This window comes from Aspergillus pseudodeflectus (assembly GCF_044049435.1).
Source record: "Aspergillus pseudodeflectus strain CBS 756.74 chromosome Unknown BJX68scaffold_23, whole genome shotgun sequence".
In the NCBI taxonomy this organism is placed as follows: Eukaryota; Fungi; Ascomycota; class Eurotiomycetes; order Eurotiales; family Aspergillaceae; genus Aspergillus; species Aspergillus pseudodeflectus.
The window spans coordinates 250,468-266,629 of record NW_027263799.1 but is presented as its reverse complement, the minus strand read 5'-3'; the positions used below and the strand labels follow the sequence as shown (position 1 = coordinate 266,629).

Here is a 16,162-nt window from a genome sequence, read left to right as displayed (position 1 = left end):
ATCTTTGTTAAGTGAGTTGCGAGTGTTGCATGTCTTGGGGAGAAAGTTGTGGGAGACGCGTTGTTATTGCTTGAATATGTGATGTCATGGTTGCATCAAGAAGCCACATTACAGCCTACAGTCCTTTACAACACCATATCTGGGTTTGCAGATTCATGTTCTATTATACAATACTGTCACAGACGAAAAAAAAAAAAAAACTCGAAATGCAGAAAAACCAAAGCTCACTATCCAACACCACTACACCCCAAACCCTAGAAACCCTACTCATTCCCTAGAAGGCTAATGAACAAACGTTAGCCAAACCCACTCAAGCCAGAACACCTCTTATAAACTAAAATAAAGCAAGTAAAGAAAGAGAACCCACCTCCCAAAAGCCCCCTTGGCCTTATTCCACCCAGGCAGCGTATCCGCGCCCCCAGGCTTGCGCTTCGCAAAGCTCGGATCGCCCTCCGCCTCAGCCGGGATCGCGCCGGCCTCAGCAACGTCACTCTTATACCTCTGCTCGCCGGCGGCCTTTTGCTCGCGGAGGCCGGACAGTTCGCCGGATATACTTGATAGCTTGGAGGTTGAGGATTCGCCGGAGCCGCTGGAGAGGCGGTTGCCCTAGAGGCCTGTTAGTGGAGCTCATGGGAACGACGTAAGGGGGGGGGGGACGGAGAGGGAAAGTAAACGGGCCAACATACGATTCCCTCAAGACCACCCTTGATTATCCCGCTATCGCCCCAGCCCGCACCGCCGCCGGAGTTGTTGGCGGGTGTTGGATAGGCGCTTGCGCCGCCGCGGGTGGCTGTTGTGGGCTGGTTGCCGGTGGGCGTGGCGCCCTTTCCTTGTGTTCCGGATGACATTTTGTAGTGGTAGGCGTTGATAGTTATAGTATCGAAATATATCAGTTTCGGTGATTTGTGGTTGGAGAACAGGATGGGTTGGTGTATATATAGTTCTGGAGGTGTGAGGTCATCATCCGGTCAGGATAACGTTCGCCACATGGGCTCGATCTGGCCCGACGAAATCGCCGCAATCACGGCTGACGATCCCAGGCTGCTGTTCTCCACCACGCGTCCGGTACTGCTCAACAACTTGGAACCAATTAGACGTTCATGAATTTGGCCGCGATATATATCCGTTGACCGACAGCCGAGGGCCAGGCCAAGCAGAGCAAGGGCAACTGACGTAGATAGAACACCGACCAACTCGGGCGGGCGCAACGCTGCAAACGAATGATCATATCCACTGTGAATCTCGTCGGGCAGTGGTAGCGTATATTTGACCATCTATCCTCCCCCGAGAACAATTCTGGCTATAATCTGGTTATGCACCCCTGCCATCGCAGCCGCCTTGATGACCAGTTCAATCAAGGGACCATAGGGAGCACATTCAGCGCTGCCTGTGGAAACCGTATGTGTGTATACAGTACTTAGTCGGGTATCTTTGAGGACACAATCGACGTGAGATGTACTGCTTCCAGTGATAGCTAGTATTAATGTTTGTTTACCCCGGTGCCTTGCGGGTTCCCCAAGTCCGGGATAGGGTACATAAGTTCAGCATCTGAGGATGACCACCCATACCATGAATGTTTCCGCGGTGTAAGGAAAGAAAGATACACCATCCCAAGTGGGCAAGCGACACGGGTTGGGCAGTCAGGATATTGGGGAGGAGTTGCTAGTGAGCATCGGTTCGCTCGAGCCAACAGCGAGGGCTATCAAGCGAGGGACACTACCCTAAGCCGAAGTACGGTGCCGCCTATTGCTGAGTGGATAGTACAACAATCTCAGAACCTACTGATCCCGGCTGGGCTCGAGTGAAAAGACGACGGATCTTATCAGTCGCAGTCCGGTCCGGTGGACTTGAAATCGGACGGGACAGAGGATTCATGACAAGGGGGAAGAAAGGCATTTGGGGGAACTAGTTCCGGCAAGCGAGAGAGAGAGCCTGATCCTAAGTAGCCTCGGTCTGGAAGAGAAAAGCCAAAGCAAGCACATGCCGCACCCGGACGACAAGCCCTAAGCTGCACGGACCGGACCCGGCCCGGACTGGAGCGACGGCGCCAGAAAGTATGTGTGGAATATACTCGGAGATATTCCTTCGCGTGGCACCTTGTACTTGGCGGTCGAAGCGAGTGACTTAAATCTGTAGTGTACAAGTTGCTGCTGTAATTGTTTGTTTGCAAAAAAGCTAAAAATCAAGTGGCATTGGCTTCCATTGCCAGCACCAAGATCAACCGAAGGGCCTGATCGAGTCGGCATACCATTACCGCGACAAATCATGATCGGCCTCAAGCTGTGGCTTCTACTGGCCGTACAGCTGGCGCTTGGCTGCTGCCAGGGCCAGAACAATTCAGTCGATGCCGCAGCATTGGAAAGATTTTGGTCATATGGCCGATCGGAACCCGTTTACCCCAGCCGTAAGTGCGCGACAAGGTCATGTCTTGAATTTCCCCCTGGCTAATTCTATCCACCGCACTTGTAGCCGAGATAAAGGGCTGGGACGACTGGGCAACAGCCTACAAAAAAGCCAAAGCCCTCGTGGGGAAAATGACCAACGACGAGAAGAATAAGATAACCTACGGCTACAGGTCCAACAGCACGGGATGCTCGGGAACATCCTATGGCGCACCCCGTGTCGGATTCCCCGGGATCTGCCTGCAGGATGCCGGGCAGGGGATCCGAGGCGCCGAATTGGTCAACGCGTACCCGTCCGGCATTCATGCCGGCGCGTCCTGGAATCGAGACCTGGCGTACGCGCGGGCGTACTATATGGGTGCGGAGTTCCGGCGCAAGGGGATCAATGTTGCGCTGGGGCCTGTTGCAGGTGCCATTGGGCGGATCGCGAGAGGAGGCCGGAACTGGGAAGGGTTCAGCAACGATCCGTATCTGGCGGGGGCGCTGACGGGGGACAGTGTGCGCGGGCTGCAGCGCTCGGTGATTGCGTGCGTAAAACATTTGATTGGAAACGAGCAGGAGACGAACCGCATGCCGCCGATGCTGTTCCCGGAGAGTGCCAACAATTCCGTTTCTTCGAATATCGACGACAAGGCCATGCACGAGCTGTATCTGTGGCCTTTCCAGGATGCCGTCAAGGCCGGGGCGGGTTCCGCGATGTGCAGCTATCAGCGCATCAACAACAGCTATGGATGCCAGAATAGCAAGGTGATGAATGGGCTGCTCAAGGGCGAGCTTGGATTCCAGGGGTTTGTGGTCTCTGACTGGGACGGTCAGCATACTGGGATTGCGAGTGCGGCTGCTGGTCTTGACCTGGCGATGCCGATTTCGCCTTACTGGGAGAACGAGACACTGGCCTTGGCTGTCAAGAATGGATCATTGTCCCAGGCCAGACTCGGTGACATGGCCACGAGGATTCTTGCCGCATGGTACAGATACTCGCCCCTGGAGAACCCCGGACACGGAATGCCCGTAAATCTGTCCCTTCCACACGCCCAAACTGACGCGCGCGACCCGAAGTCCAAAGAGACACGCCTGCAGAGCGCAGTGGAGGGCCATGTGCTGGTGAAGAATATCAACAACGCCCTGCCCCTGCGGAAACCGAAACTCCTTTCGCTGTTCGGATACGACGCAGTGGCTGCCACACACTTCACTGGACGGTGGATGGGGCTCGACAACACCCTCATTTACCCGGACGGTCGTCTCGCCGACTATTACACACTGGCGTATATCATCACCTCGAGCGCAGAGCCCAACAGCCACGGACCGGGTGTCGCCCTCAACGGCACGCTGATTTCTGGCGGCGGTTCTGGCTCCGTTACCCCCGCGTACATTGATGCTCCATTCGACGCTTTCCAGCGCCAGGCATACGAGGACGGCACCTTTCTCTCTTGGGACTTTTACTCGCAGAACCCTGTGGCAAACCCTGCCAGCGACGCGTGCATCGTGTTTATCAACGAGCAGTCGTCCGAGGGCTGGGACAGGCCGTATCTCGCGGACCCGTACTCGGACGGGCTGGTGGAGAACGTGGCGAGGCAGTGCAAGAACACCATTGTCGTTATCCACAATGCCGGGATCCGTCTGGTCGACCGCTGGATCGACAACGAAAACATCACAGCAGTCCTCTATGCACACCTCCCAGGCCAGGACAGTGGTCGCGCGCTGGTGGAGATCATGTACGGGAAACAGTCGCCGTCTGGACGCCTGCCGTACACTATTGCTCGGAGGGCGTCGGACTATGGGGAGCTGCTTGGGCCTGAGGTGCCCAGGGGTGATCTGAATGCCTACTACCCGCAGTCGAATTTCACCGAGGGTGTTTACATCGACTACAAGGCCTTTGAAAAGGCGGGGATCACTCCACGGTACGAATTTGGGTATGGGCTGACCTACACGACCTTCAAATACTCCCAGCTATCAGTCCGCCGCCAGCACGGAGCCAACCTCGCGGAACTGCCTCCGGGCAAAGTGATCAAGGAAGGAGGTCTGCCGTCCCTCTGGGACGTTGTCGCGCAGGTGAGCTGTACCGTCGCCAACGTGGGCAAGGCCGAAGCTGCCGAGGTCGCGCAGCTGTATGTGGGTATCCCCGGTGGGCCAAAGAAGGTCCTCCGTGGCTTCGAGAAACAGAGTCTGCGGCCCGGGCAGCGGAGGACGTTCAATTTCGAACTGACGCGGAGGGACCTGAGCACGTGGGATGTCAAGAGGCAGACTTGGGTTTTGCAGCGCGGACAGTATCAGATCTATGTGGGTAAGAGCGTCTTGGATATTCAGCTCAGAGACACGCTACGCATCTAAGGCGATCCTTTGTTTGGTACAATGTATATAGCCAGAAGTCTATGTAGAATCCGCGGGTTGAGCCTGGAGCGAGCGTGCAGCATGTGATCCAAGGAATGCGAGGACGTTTCCCCGAGTATATACCAGTTAGACCAATATCAGTCCAGGCGGCCTCGGACTGTTCTCCACAATCCATCCCCAGGCAACATGGAAATGTAGCCGGGCCGAAGCTCCAATTGACCCAGTCACCGGTGCATCCGATCCGGCTAATTGCTATTCGGATGTCCAAAATTGGCTTTCAACTGTCAACTAGATATGTAAAGACGCCAAAGGGTGTTCGAAGGTGCGAACATTCTAATTTCACGCCCTGATCACAATGCTCCTGCGTCCGACTTCAGCAATGGCCCTAAAAACATATCTGCTGGCGCTACTCGCACCCGTCTTGGGGTACACCGTTCGCCCGACTCTGGGCTCGTTCACCGTTGACCTGGGTTATTCCAGGTATCAGGGTGTGAGTGTTTCAGATGGGGTAGTTCAGTATCTCGGCATGCGATATGCCGCACCACCAGTTGGGGATCTCCGCTTTCGAGCTCCCCAAGATCCGCCCCGAACTGGGACGGTCCAGGAGGCGTCCGCTGTAGGTGACGTTCATATCCCAAGGCCAGAATGAGGTCAACGCTAACACAGATGCAGCACGGCCCAATCTGCATCGGTGCAGGCCAAACTATTTCAGAGGGCATCGATGAGGACTGCCTCTTCATCAACGTCTTTGCGCCATCCACCGCAACCCCCAAATCGAATCTGCCAGTCTGGGTGTATATCCAAGGAGGCGGCTACAGCAGTAATGCGAATGCCGACTATAATGGTACCGAGGTAGTCCGCGCATCTGGGGCGAATCTTATCCTTGTGAATTTCAACTACAGGGTTGGGGCGTTGGGGTTCCTGGCGAGCAGGGAGCTTGCTCGTGATGGTGATTTGAATGCTGGACTGCTGGATCAGCGACAGGCACTGAAGTGGGTCAAGGAACATATATCCAAGGTAAGGGTTCTTGTGCCCCGTTATCTTGGTTGAACAAGATCGCTTACATGGTGTGTTGGGCATATAGTTTGGTGGAGATCCCGACCACGTCGTCATCCACGGCGCCTCCGCAGGCGCAGGTTCAGTCGCCTACCATCTGGCCGCATATGGAGGTCGTGACGAGGGCCTGTTCGTTGGAGCAATCGCGCAAAGCCCCTATTGGCCAAACCAAAAAACCGTCGCAGAAGCCCAAGGAACCTACGACCAACTCAAGGCCGGCACGAACTGCTCCACACTGTCCTGTCTCCGGGCCGCAGACGCAGCCGTCCTGCAGTCCGCATTGTCCAACCCGGACGTGCCGGCTGGAGGGAGCAACGCGTTGTCCCTGGCACAATTCTCGCCGGTCATCGATGGGGATCTTATCCGGGACCGGCTGTATCGACTATACGGGCAGGGCCGGTTCTTGCGGCTGCCGCTCATCGTTGGAAGTGATACGGACGAGGGCTCGATCTTCGCGCCCAATGCATCTACTCCAGCGGAGGTGTCGCAGTTCATCAAAGCCCTCTACCCAGATCTGAATCGCCGCCAACTTCAGCTGATAAGCAACCACTACCCCAAACGCGCCCCTGTTCCCCTACACGCAGCGTACTTCCCCTCTGCCTCCGCAGCCTTGGGAGACGCTGCGTTGACATGCCCAGGAATAGAAATGACAAGCACCATGACACACTTCTTCAACAGCAGGAAATCCAAGGTCTGGAACTACCGGTACAACGTGCAAGACCCGACGCTTGTAGCGGCCGGCCGCGGGGTCCCGCACACGATCGAAACGGAGGCGATCTTCGGTCCGGATTATGGTTCGTTTACGACGCCGAGTATCCGGACGACTAATGCGGGGATTGTGCCCGTTGTCATGAATTACTATATCAGTTTTGTGCGGACGTTGGACCCGAACACGTTGCGGGATTCGACCGCGCCGGTTTGGCAACCCTGGGGTGCCGGAGGGAGACTTATGATACAGACCAACATGACCGGGATGGAGACGCTTTCCAGGGCAGATCGGGAGAGGTGTGACATGTGGAAGAGGTTGGCGCCGACGATGGGTGTTTGAGAGTTGGATAGCACGGATACTGTAGTGCCGATTCCACTAGGGGATTGACTTCAAGGCATAGAACATTACCAAGACAAGGCCTGCAAAATCGCAATTACGCTCTTGAAGCAGCTCATGTGAAGTCTCCTCACGAGGTCAGACATTTGAGCTCCTCGCCCCGGCGAGATGCATAGATCTGCAGTACACAGTAACCGCGGACGTTGTCCGGGCCTGCTCTTTTGGTCGAAACGCCAGCCGTCCGAGAGCGCCACGATCCAGCCTAAATGCAGGTACAAAAAGTTCATCCCGATCGGACCGGATCCGGGTGACGGGGGATGCCGAAAGATAGTTTGTTGACCCGGCAAGTCATCCGGCAGATACTGGCACCTGGAGGAGTGAGCGATCACATGCAGCTCGGCGCCCATTACCCCGGACTCTGGGGAAACCCGGGAAGATGCCTGTCAATTGGGGGGATGGGGTGAGGAGGATCATGCTCGTGTCATTGGCCGTTACCGACACGGTATATGACCTTGAATTTTCTGACCCCTGAGCCAGGGGCAGTTGTGTTGTTTCATCGACACCACGTTCAGATTGGGGATTGAGGTTGCAATCGACCATACACCCATGCTACCGATGTGGTTCATGGTGAGTACTACTGTGTCCAAATATCGGTTTGCTCCGGAGGGAGAAATGCTAATCTAATGTGTTCCAGCTCTCCTGTCTGACTGGTATCCTTGCCCTCACCGGGCACGCAACCTGCTCCAGGGGCACCCCTGAGCCAGACTGGGCTCGGTTCAAAGACCCCCCGGTGGGTGTACGCCCTCGATTCCGCTACTGGATTCCCGACGCATCGGTGGAAGTTGCACCAGCAGTGCAAGATGTTGCTCGCGCAAAGCATGTCGGCGCCGGGGGCCTAGAGATACTACCATTCTACGGATACGAAACGACCCCTGGGTACTATGTCCCTGTTGACTGGTCAAAGTATTACTGGGGTAGTGAGTCGTGGCGTAAGTGTCCCGCACAAGTGGAATTTGTTATTGGAGATTATATTAACAATGCTCTATAGAGATCCTGTTCAAGGAGCTACTACAGGCGCACCGCGACAACGGCCTTGTCATGGACTTTGCCATTGGCGCTTCCATGGGCCAGGGCGTCCCTGCGGAGGTGGATAACGAGGGGCTAGCTTGGGACCTCACCTCGTACAACTTCACCGTTCCCATCGGCGGGTCGTTCAGCGGGAAGATCCCAGGCTGGGGTCCGGGATCTGAACCACGAGCGGGAAATCTACTCGCCGTCGTTGCCGGGGCCGCTGTCTCCTCTGTCAAGGCATCTGGTTCTGAACCGACCCTGCCGCATGGGGTCCCGGGTGAACGCACCCAAGTCACCCTCGCAGCTGACAGTCTCATCGACATTACCTCAAACGTCACCTCCGACGGCCACTTGTCGATCAGCTTCCCGAGGGGGAAAGGTATTGGAAATGTCGTCTTCGTCATCTACGAGCATATATTCCGCCACGCGGTTTACCAGTCCCCATCAGTCCTCGGCGGCCCACAGGGCGAGCCGACCAGCTTCCTGAATAATGGCTCCTGGGTCGTCGACCACTTCTCCAAGAAGGGGGCGCGAGTTACAGCGAATTTCTGGGAGAAGTACCTACTCAACAATGGGACGCGCGAGCTGATTGCAGAAGTCGGAAATTCCGCGTGGGAGGACAGCCAGGAGATCCCGAATAAGGTATACTGGACGCCTGGGCTGCCAGAGGCTTTCCGGAAGCGAACAGGCTACGGGATTTCAAAGTGGTTGCCGCTTCTATTTCACCAGAATGGCCTTGGGTTTAAGCCTCAGCCGTCGACCTGGTGGATCACGGATGAGGAGGATGCGGGCAATAGGCATGTGGCCGATTATCGAGCAACGGTATGTGCAACCCCAAGTGGTGTGTGACGAGATGATGTAGGCAACGTGCTGACAGTAGCAGCTTGGAGAGCTCAATGGCGAATACCTCAAGACTCTCAGCGAGTGGTCCAAATCGCTGGGGGTCAAGTTCTCGACACAAGTAGGCTACAACATGCCCGTCGATATGGTGAGCACCCACCGTGAACGTCAAACAACCCGACACCGCTAACCACAATCATAGCTTTCGAATATTCCACTGGTAGACATACCCGAATGTGAAAGCCTGGGCTTCAACAATGAAATCGACGCCTACCGACAATACGCCGGACCCGCCAACCTCGCGGGCAGAAATGTCATCTCCTCGGAGCTCGGGGCTAACTACCCCATCGCGTACCAACAGAACTTTACGCGGCTCCTGTGGGAGGTGAATCGGTCGATTGTCGGCTCAGTGAATCAGTTCGTGCTGCATGGATTTCCACATTCCGGCCCGGTAAGCCTCCACCTTCCCAGGTTCGATGTCGCCGTAGCCATAGCTGATCCGTTTCATAGTATCCGAATACCACATGGCCCAGTATCAACACGTTTGTCTACTTTGTCTCCGACATGCATGGCCCTCACCAGCCGGGGTGGGATTACTATCGACCTGCCATGGACTACATTGCACGCGTGTCTGCGATAGCCCAGACGGGCGTCGCAAAGAAGGACGTTGCCTTCTATTCGAAATATACAACGTATCCGCAGGTGGCGCCCGAGTATACGTCCGAGGACCTCAGCCAAGCAGGTTCGTTACCCTCTTCAATAACCTTTGCTGCCCTGCTCTAACGCATATCCAGGGTATACCTACGAGTACTTGAGCCCTGACAACTTTAATCTCCCCTCCGCACACGTCTCCCATGGTGTCCTCGCGCCAGCGCAGCAGGCCTTCCGCGCACTGGTCATTCCCGCTAACCAGAGCATGACTGTTGAGGGGGTCGACCACATCGCTCAATACGCGCGGGCGGGTCTGCCCGTGATATTCCTCGATGGCCAACCGACGGGATGCGTGGGATTTGATGCGGCATGCACTGAACACGTTACAAAGGTTCTCCACAAGATCTCTCGTCTCAACAACGTCCACGACGCACCAAATGGGAGCCTGGCAAAGACACTCAAGAAGCTCCGCATCCAGCCACGAACCCAGCTAGCCACGCGCAGCCCGTGGTTCACCCAGTGGCGGCATGACCCAGAAAATGGGGCTGATTATGTGTTCGTATTCAACAACCTCGAGCGCTCCTCCTCAAAGACCGTGCTCAGCAGCGGGTTCGTCGAGTTCGAGACAACGGGCGTCCCATACCACCTCGATCCATGGACGGGCGCGCACACGGCTATCCCGACATACACGCAAACGAAGCATACAACGCGCATCTTCTTCGAACTCGCGGAGGGTGAAAGTGTTCTTCTCGCCTTTATCCCGGGCCCCCAGCAGCGAGACCATTTCACATTCACCACGGGACCCATCGTCGACATCGCCCTGTCGTCTCGCCCCGGTCCAAATGATTCCAGAACAATCAAGATCCGCAATGCCATCCCCGGTCTCCCATCAGGCGCTACCATCAAGGACTCGAACGGCAAGATCCACACATTCCAAGTCCTCGTCGAGCCCCCTCGTCGGCTACAGGACTGGACGCTTACCGTCGAACACTGGGATCCGCCAGAAGATCTATACGATACCTACGGAACCGTGAAGTGGAACTCTACGTATAAACACCTGAAAACCCTGAAACCCTGGACGGATATCTCAAAAGATCTCGACGCAACGAGCGGCCGTGGCTTCTACACCACGAGCTTTACGTGGGACACCGGCGCCCGAAGGAAGAGTAGCGGCGCGTACCTCGAACTCCCTCCCATCTCGCACACCGTGCAGGTCTACATCAATTCAAAACCCCTTCCCCCGATAAACATCTACCACCCGAGCATCGACATCACCTCGTACCTCGTGGATGGTAAGAACACGGTGAAGATCATCATCGCAACACCACTGGGCAACGCACTCCGACCGATCTGGAAGAAGCTCGTGACCGGCGGGCACTTTTACGCCGAGGGCACGGAGAATATAGCGCCTGTGCCCGTTCAGGCGGAGTATGGGATTGTTGGCGAGGTGAGGGTTGTACCCTTTGTAGAATGTCGGGTTGATGGGGGGCGGGGTGGGAGACAATGTGGGGAGTAGAGTAACTCGGTGTGGATCATTGAGGGCTTCCATGACGCAATGAACGGTCTGTGTTACTATAGTTTAGTAGCTAGCTGTTGGATAGCCAGTTGGGCCTCGATGTCGGATATTATGGTAACTTTCTCTCTCGACCGGACGGCTGGTGACCGGCCCGAACTACATATAGAGCAGCCCTACGGATGCTGCGAAGGTGGGATAACATCTGGAAGCATAGTTAAACTAGGTCAGGGGACTGATAGTGAAAATGTGGCGGGCTATACGTAGTCAACGGCGCCTCTCGAGTTTCCCACCTGTTTGATACATTCCTAGGTAGACAAAATGAAGCTCGTCTGACACAAGAAACACGCTACGTCAAATGAGACGCCTCTGGTTGTTTAGGTCCTGAGAAAAAGCCACAGTGCTTCGACCGGGGTCTCGAGCCATCCCGCAGGCAACACTAAATCTATCTACCACATGAGGGTGCCGTTGTATCTTGGCGGATCCTTGAGCAGATTTCTCCTTGGTGATGGTGGGAGGGTAATGGGGGGACAGTGAGGCTCCGTGGATTCTAAAATAAACATAGATGAGGTGCTAGGATCACGTGGCGGGGGCATCGCTGGAGGGGATGCTACGTGCCAGTGAGAAGACACATGACAGGAGACTGTGCAAGTGCATCCAATTCATTATCGAGTGTCGGAGCCCTATTGCTCTTCATCCAGGGCCACCACGCCTCGCCAACAAACCAACCACCGTAAACTGCCCTTTGCCGGTTGCATCCACCCAGGCATCTTCCGGATCATCTCGCTCAAATGGACCAAGCAGTGGCTGGGGCGGCCATGCCTCCTTCACCGTATACGCACAGCGAAATTCATGCACACCCGACCCAATCCACGTCGCAGCTTCGTCTTCTTCCCTGATTTCTGTATGTTGCTCGGTGGGAAGGGTTACAAAGGCCCTCGTATTCGGCGGAATTTGCACGACCAGCCGGAATTGTCCCTTGTCGACCTCCCACCGCGATATGATCTCGCCATAGGGCCCCTCGAATCGCGCCTCAGCCCACTTGAGCTCGCCCCCGACCACTGGCCGAATATGTACGGCCTTCCAGCCGGGCTCCAGGGGTGATATACCCCCGACGCTCGTATGCAGCCAGTTGGCAACTGACCCCAGCGCGTAGTGGTTGAAGCTGGTCATTTCGCCGGGGTTGATGGAGCCGTCGGGGCGGATGCTGTCCCAGCGTTCCCAAATGGTTGTGGCGCCTTGTGTCAAAGGGTATAGCCAAGAGGGGCATTTCTTATGCAGGAGCATCCGGTATGCCAGAGAAGGCTGACAAGTAAGTGTGAGTGCTTCAGTAATGAACTTCGTTCCGACGAACCCGGTCGTTAGGCCGAATTTCCCGCGGCGGACGAGACGAGAGAGGCTGGCGGCCGCGGTACGTCTCTGCTCGATGTTCTGATAAAATGAAAAGCAGATTGCGAGCGAGATTGCGGTCTGTGTGTTGGACATGATGTTGCCCTCGGGCGAAATGTACTTTGCGCCAAAGGTGGCCTTGAGGCGCTCCGCGTCACTTGCGTAGCGTTCTGCCTCCGCTGTATGTCCAATTGTCCTGCATATCTGTGCAAGAGCTGCCGTTACATGAACAAGGTAAGCATCTGCCACCAGCGCCCCATCAGTGCGGGCATCCTTGGGGTTATCCGGAGGAGCCGTTGGGTCAAGCCAATCGCCCAGTTGCCATTTTTCCGGGTCCCAGAGTCCATCAGCGCCCCGCGGTATTCCCTGGTCGAGCCATGTTGTCATACTTTTCTGCTGGCGCCGCAGAATGAGCGTATCGGCTGAATATTGGTGAAGGACATCTGGCACTATGACAACCGCATCACCCCAGACAGCCTGTGGGAAGCTTCCACCGGCCTTTTGCAGCACATCTGGCACGGTCAGGGGCGGGATACCCCGGCGGTGATCTTCCAGGTGCTCCGACGACAGGTCCTGTAGCCACTCAGATAGCATGCCCGTGGTATTGTAGAGATACGCCGCGGTGTTGGCGAACACCTGCAGGTCGCCGGTCCACCCAAGACGCTCATCGCGCTGCGGGCAGTCGGTGGGGACTGAAACAAAGTTGCCACGCATGCCCCAGACGATATTCTCGTGCAGACGGTTGACATGGGTATTCGAACATGCGAACCAGCCTCGACGGGGTATATCCGTGTGCATAACAAGCGCAACAAAATCATCTGGCGAGGGCTGTCCGCCGGGCCAGCCGTCAACCTGGACGTACCGAAACCCGTGAAATGTGAATGCTGGTGTCCAGTTCTCCAGCTTTTCCCCATTCCCCAAAATGACATCTGTGCATTTTGCCGTGCGAAGGGGCCGTGTGCACAGCTCGCCGTCTTCGAGGACTTCGGCATGCGTGAGAGACAGTTGTCTGTCCTGTCCAATTGTCATCGACCGGATGCGAACCTTTCCAACGAGGTTCTGGCCAAAGTCCAGGATGACCTTGCCGCTGGGACTAATATGAATCTCCGCAACTGCGACTTCCTGGACAACTCGGACTGGGGGTGCATCTGGGGATACAAGCCTCTCGAGGGGCCATGGGACCACACGCGCGGGGACAGCCTCCGAGGCCTCCCGATTGCTGCCACTCGTGGTCCAAGTCAGATCCTCCCGTCTCATATCATACACCTCGCCGTCATAGATCTCACTCGACTGGATTGCGCTTGGCAGACATTCCCAAGTATCATTCGAGGGCAACACCCAACAGACTCCAGGTGTCTCCGTCGCAATCTCCAGCTGGGCGAGCACAGCCAGATCTGCGCTTTTATAGCAGCACCGCTTGCCGCCATGGAATCCCAAGCGCCCTGCATACCATCCCGCGCCAACCTCTACGGCGAGCACATTATCGCCGTCGTCCCGCAACAGCTCAGTCACATCAAACGTCTGGAAGTTCAGTCGATGATCGTACGCTGTCCAACCGGGGGCCAGGCAGTGGTCTCTGATGCGGGTACCATTTAAAAAGGCGTGGTAGACTCCAAGGGCAGTGATGTACAGCCGCGCTCTGGATGTAGGGAAGCAGGTGCGCGGGATCTGAAACACCTTGTGGAAGCGAATTGGTGCCAGCGGCGCCGCAGGGTTGACAGTGCGAGTCGATGTGATGAAGGCTGCATTCCAGTCATACTGGCTCAGCAGGCTCGCCTCGACAGTTGACCACTCCGACCATTCAGTCGCGGTCTCCTCGTCTGCGGCGCTTTCCTTGCCGTAGCAGCGCACCCGGACGCGGGCGGCTTCGCGGGACTGGAGGGGTGTCCATGGCCACGCGGCCAGAACAGACTGGTCCCCTCTCACATGATGCGTCTGTTCCTGGTCGTGCGCGCCTCGCACTATCTGGAGGTCATAAGCCGTTTGCGTCCAGTTTTCGGGGCATCTGGGGCCGGGGGTGGCGAGCTTCCACGACAGACGCGGGGAAGCATGTCCAATACCGAACCCGGTCGTGTGGTGCTCGAATTGGGGGGCACTTGGTGAAACTAGGGAATGCATCTCGTTCGTTGAAGCTCGGTCATCGATGGAAGCCGGTTGGTAGTTGCCGACTGCTTTTGACCGCTCCTTGAACACTTGGTTTCGCTGACCTAGTGATATTCCCATGGTGCTTGCCTTGGCTGGTGGCGGTGTCTGTGATATTGTTTCCAACGTGATTGTTATCGAAGCCTCTTTGCCGCCTCCAGAGTGCACGTCCGTCCCGATCCCGATCCCGAAGCCGGCAAGAGACTCGTCCGGGCCGGTCTCCCCATCTTCTGAAGCTCATGCCATCGACCCCGCAGAGTATTTGGCAGCTCTCAGGCCAGACAAGGTCATCGGGTAGATTCCGACTCCATCTCCTTGGCATCACAGGTATTTGACTCTAGTCTCGCCCTGTTACATCCTCTAGAACCAATTCATCCATATCGCCGGCCCCTGGATCCACACGGGATTCCTCGAGACCAGCTCTGTCACCATGTCCTCCGACGAGAAGAAAGGCACTGAGGGGAGCACGGAGAACGTCGAGGACGTGCAGCCCTCACCTCCAGAGTCCGATCACAAGCCCAAGCACGACGCCGCCGACGACAGCATGGACGGCAGCAGTGTGTGGGAGTGCGTGAAGCAGAACCCCAAGGCGATCTTCTACTCGTTTCTCATGTCCGTCGGGCCCACCGCGTTTGGGTTTGACAATCTGGTCGTCGGTCTGGTTGCCTCGATGCCCGGTTTCCAGTGAGTGGCCCACGCCCACCACGATCCTGGTGTGTCTTCTAACGGTGGGCAGGATGGTCTTTGGAGACATGATCGACGGCAAGCTCTTCATCCCCTCGCTCTGGCTCGCGCTCTGGAATGCCATGACCGCCGTCGGCATCATGGTCGGTGCGGTTACCAATGGCTATGTCCAGGACCGTTTCGGGCGCCGCTGGTCGTTTTCGCTCGGTGGAGCCATCGCGACCGTTGGAATTGCCATCTGCTACATCAGTGACCGGAGAGATTCCCTGGGAGACCGCCGCAACATGTTCCTTGGCGGGAAGATTCTCCTCGGGGCCGGGCTGGGCATATTCCAGTCCACCAGCCAGACATACATCTCCGAAATTGCTCCGGCGAGGATCCGCGGTCCCCTGCTGTCGAGCTATACCCTGATGAGTGTGGTCGGCCAGCTCATCGGCACATCGATCGTGTACGCCCGCGTCAAGATGCTCGAGCCCTCTTCCTACCAAGTCCCTCTCGCCTCGCAATGGGCCTTCTCCGGAGCAATCATCCTTATCGGCCTCATCATTCCCGAAAGTCCAGTCTACTACCTGAAGAAGAACAACATGGACAAGGCCGCGCGCTGCTACCGCCGCCTGTACTTTGGCACCGACCACACCGCCGCAATCACCAAGATGAAAGAAACCCTCGACTACGAACAGACCAACGAGTTGCACGGCAAGCAGTCTTCGCTGCTCCTCGAGTGCTTCCGGGGAGTCAACTGGCGCCGTACACGCATTGCCATCCTTGCTGTCTCGCTGCAGCAATGTCTGGGAATGAGTTATGTCGGTCATTGCGCCTATATCCTGCAGCAGGCGGGCATGGCTGCCGATAGAACCCTCATGTTGATGCAGGTGGCGATCGCTGTGGGACTGCCCGCTAACATCATCTCCTGGTTCTTGATGGCTACGCTGGGGAGGCGGACCATCATCTTGCACAGTACGGTTGCGGTTGGATTCCTCTGGCTCGCGTCTGGTATCGCGGGCTGCTTTTCGGGCAACCACACGGCCCTTTGGTAAG

General features: G+C 56.5%; 6 protein-coding genes across 6 annotated transcripts in view; 4 read left to right on the top strand and 2 right to left on the bottom strand.

Moving 5' to 3' along the window:
• Positions 1 to 263: 263 nt before the first annotated feature.
• Positions 264 to 848, bottom strand: BJX68DRAFT_267217 (uncharacterized protein; the record flags this gene model as incomplete). The annotated part of the gene is made up of 3 exons (XM_071045749.1): positions 264 to 282; positions 368 to 606; positions 687 to 848. The coding sequence occupies 3 exons, from the start codon at positions 846 to 848 to the stop codon at positions 264 to 266; spliced, it is 420 nt and encodes a 139-aa protein (XP_070898752.1).
• A 1,417-nt stretch (positions 849 to 2,265) lies between these two features.
• On the top strand, positions 2,266 to 4,733 carry BJX68DRAFT_255529 (beta-glucosidase; the record flags this gene model as incomplete). Its single annotated transcript, XM_071043052.1, has 2 exons — positions 2,266 to 2,404; positions 2,470 to 4,733. 2 exons carry the CDS (start codon positions 2,266 to 2,268, stop codon positions 4,731 to 4,733), a joined length of 2,403 nt encoding a protein of 800 aa, XP_070898751.1.
• A 379-nt stretch (positions 4,734 to 5,112) lies between these two features.
• BJX68DRAFT_267215 (Alpha/Beta hydrolase protein) lies at positions 5,113 to 6,837 on the top strand (the record flags this gene model as incomplete). Its single annotated transcript, XM_071045748.1, has 3 exons — positions 5,113 to 5,349; positions 5,406 to 5,750; positions 5,818 to 6,837. 3 exons carry the CDS (start codon positions 5,113 to 5,115, stop codon positions 6,835 to 6,837), a joined length of 1,602 nt encoding a protein of 533 aa, XP_070898750.1.
• Positions 6,838 to 7,440: 603 nt separating this feature from the next.
• Positions 7,441 to 10,912, top strand: BJX68DRAFT_255527 (uncharacterized protein; the record flags this gene model as incomplete). The annotated part of the gene is made up of 7 exons (XM_071043051.1): positions 7,441 to 7,461; positions 7,595 to 7,823; positions 7,883 to 8,727; positions 8,789 to 8,893; positions 8,948 to 9,196; positions 9,256 to 9,487; positions 9,540 to 10,912. The coding sequence occupies 7 exons, from the start codon at positions 7,441 to 7,443 to the stop codon at positions 10,910 to 10,912; spliced, it is 3,054 nt and encodes a 1,017-aa protein (XP_070898749.1).
• A 690-nt stretch (positions 10,913 to 11,602) lies between these two features.
• BJX68DRAFT_255526 (glycoside hydrolase family 78 protein) lies at positions 11,603 to 14,521 on the bottom strand (the record flags this gene model as incomplete). Its single annotated transcript, XM_071043050.1, has 2 exons — positions 11,603 to 14,403; positions 14,506 to 14,521. The coding sequence occupies 2 exons, from the start codon at positions 14,519 to 14,521 to the stop codon at positions 11,603 to 11,605; spliced, it is 2,817 nt and encodes a 938-aa protein (XP_070898748.1).
• A 349-nt stretch (positions 14,522 to 14,870) lies between these two features.
• Positions 14,871 to 16,162, top strand: part of BJX68DRAFT_276070 (general substrate transporter) — a gene marked incomplete at both ends in the record, with an annotated part of 1,782 nt that continues 490 nt past the window's right edge. Inside the window, 2 exons of the mRNA XM_071047998.1 lie at positions 14,871 to 15,124; positions 15,177 to 16,157. Coding sequence (XP_070898747.1) covers positions 14,871 to 15,124; positions 15,177 to 16,157 — 1,235 coding nt within the window. The remainder of the gene's footprint in view (positions 15,125 to 15,176; positions 16,158 to 16,162) is intronic.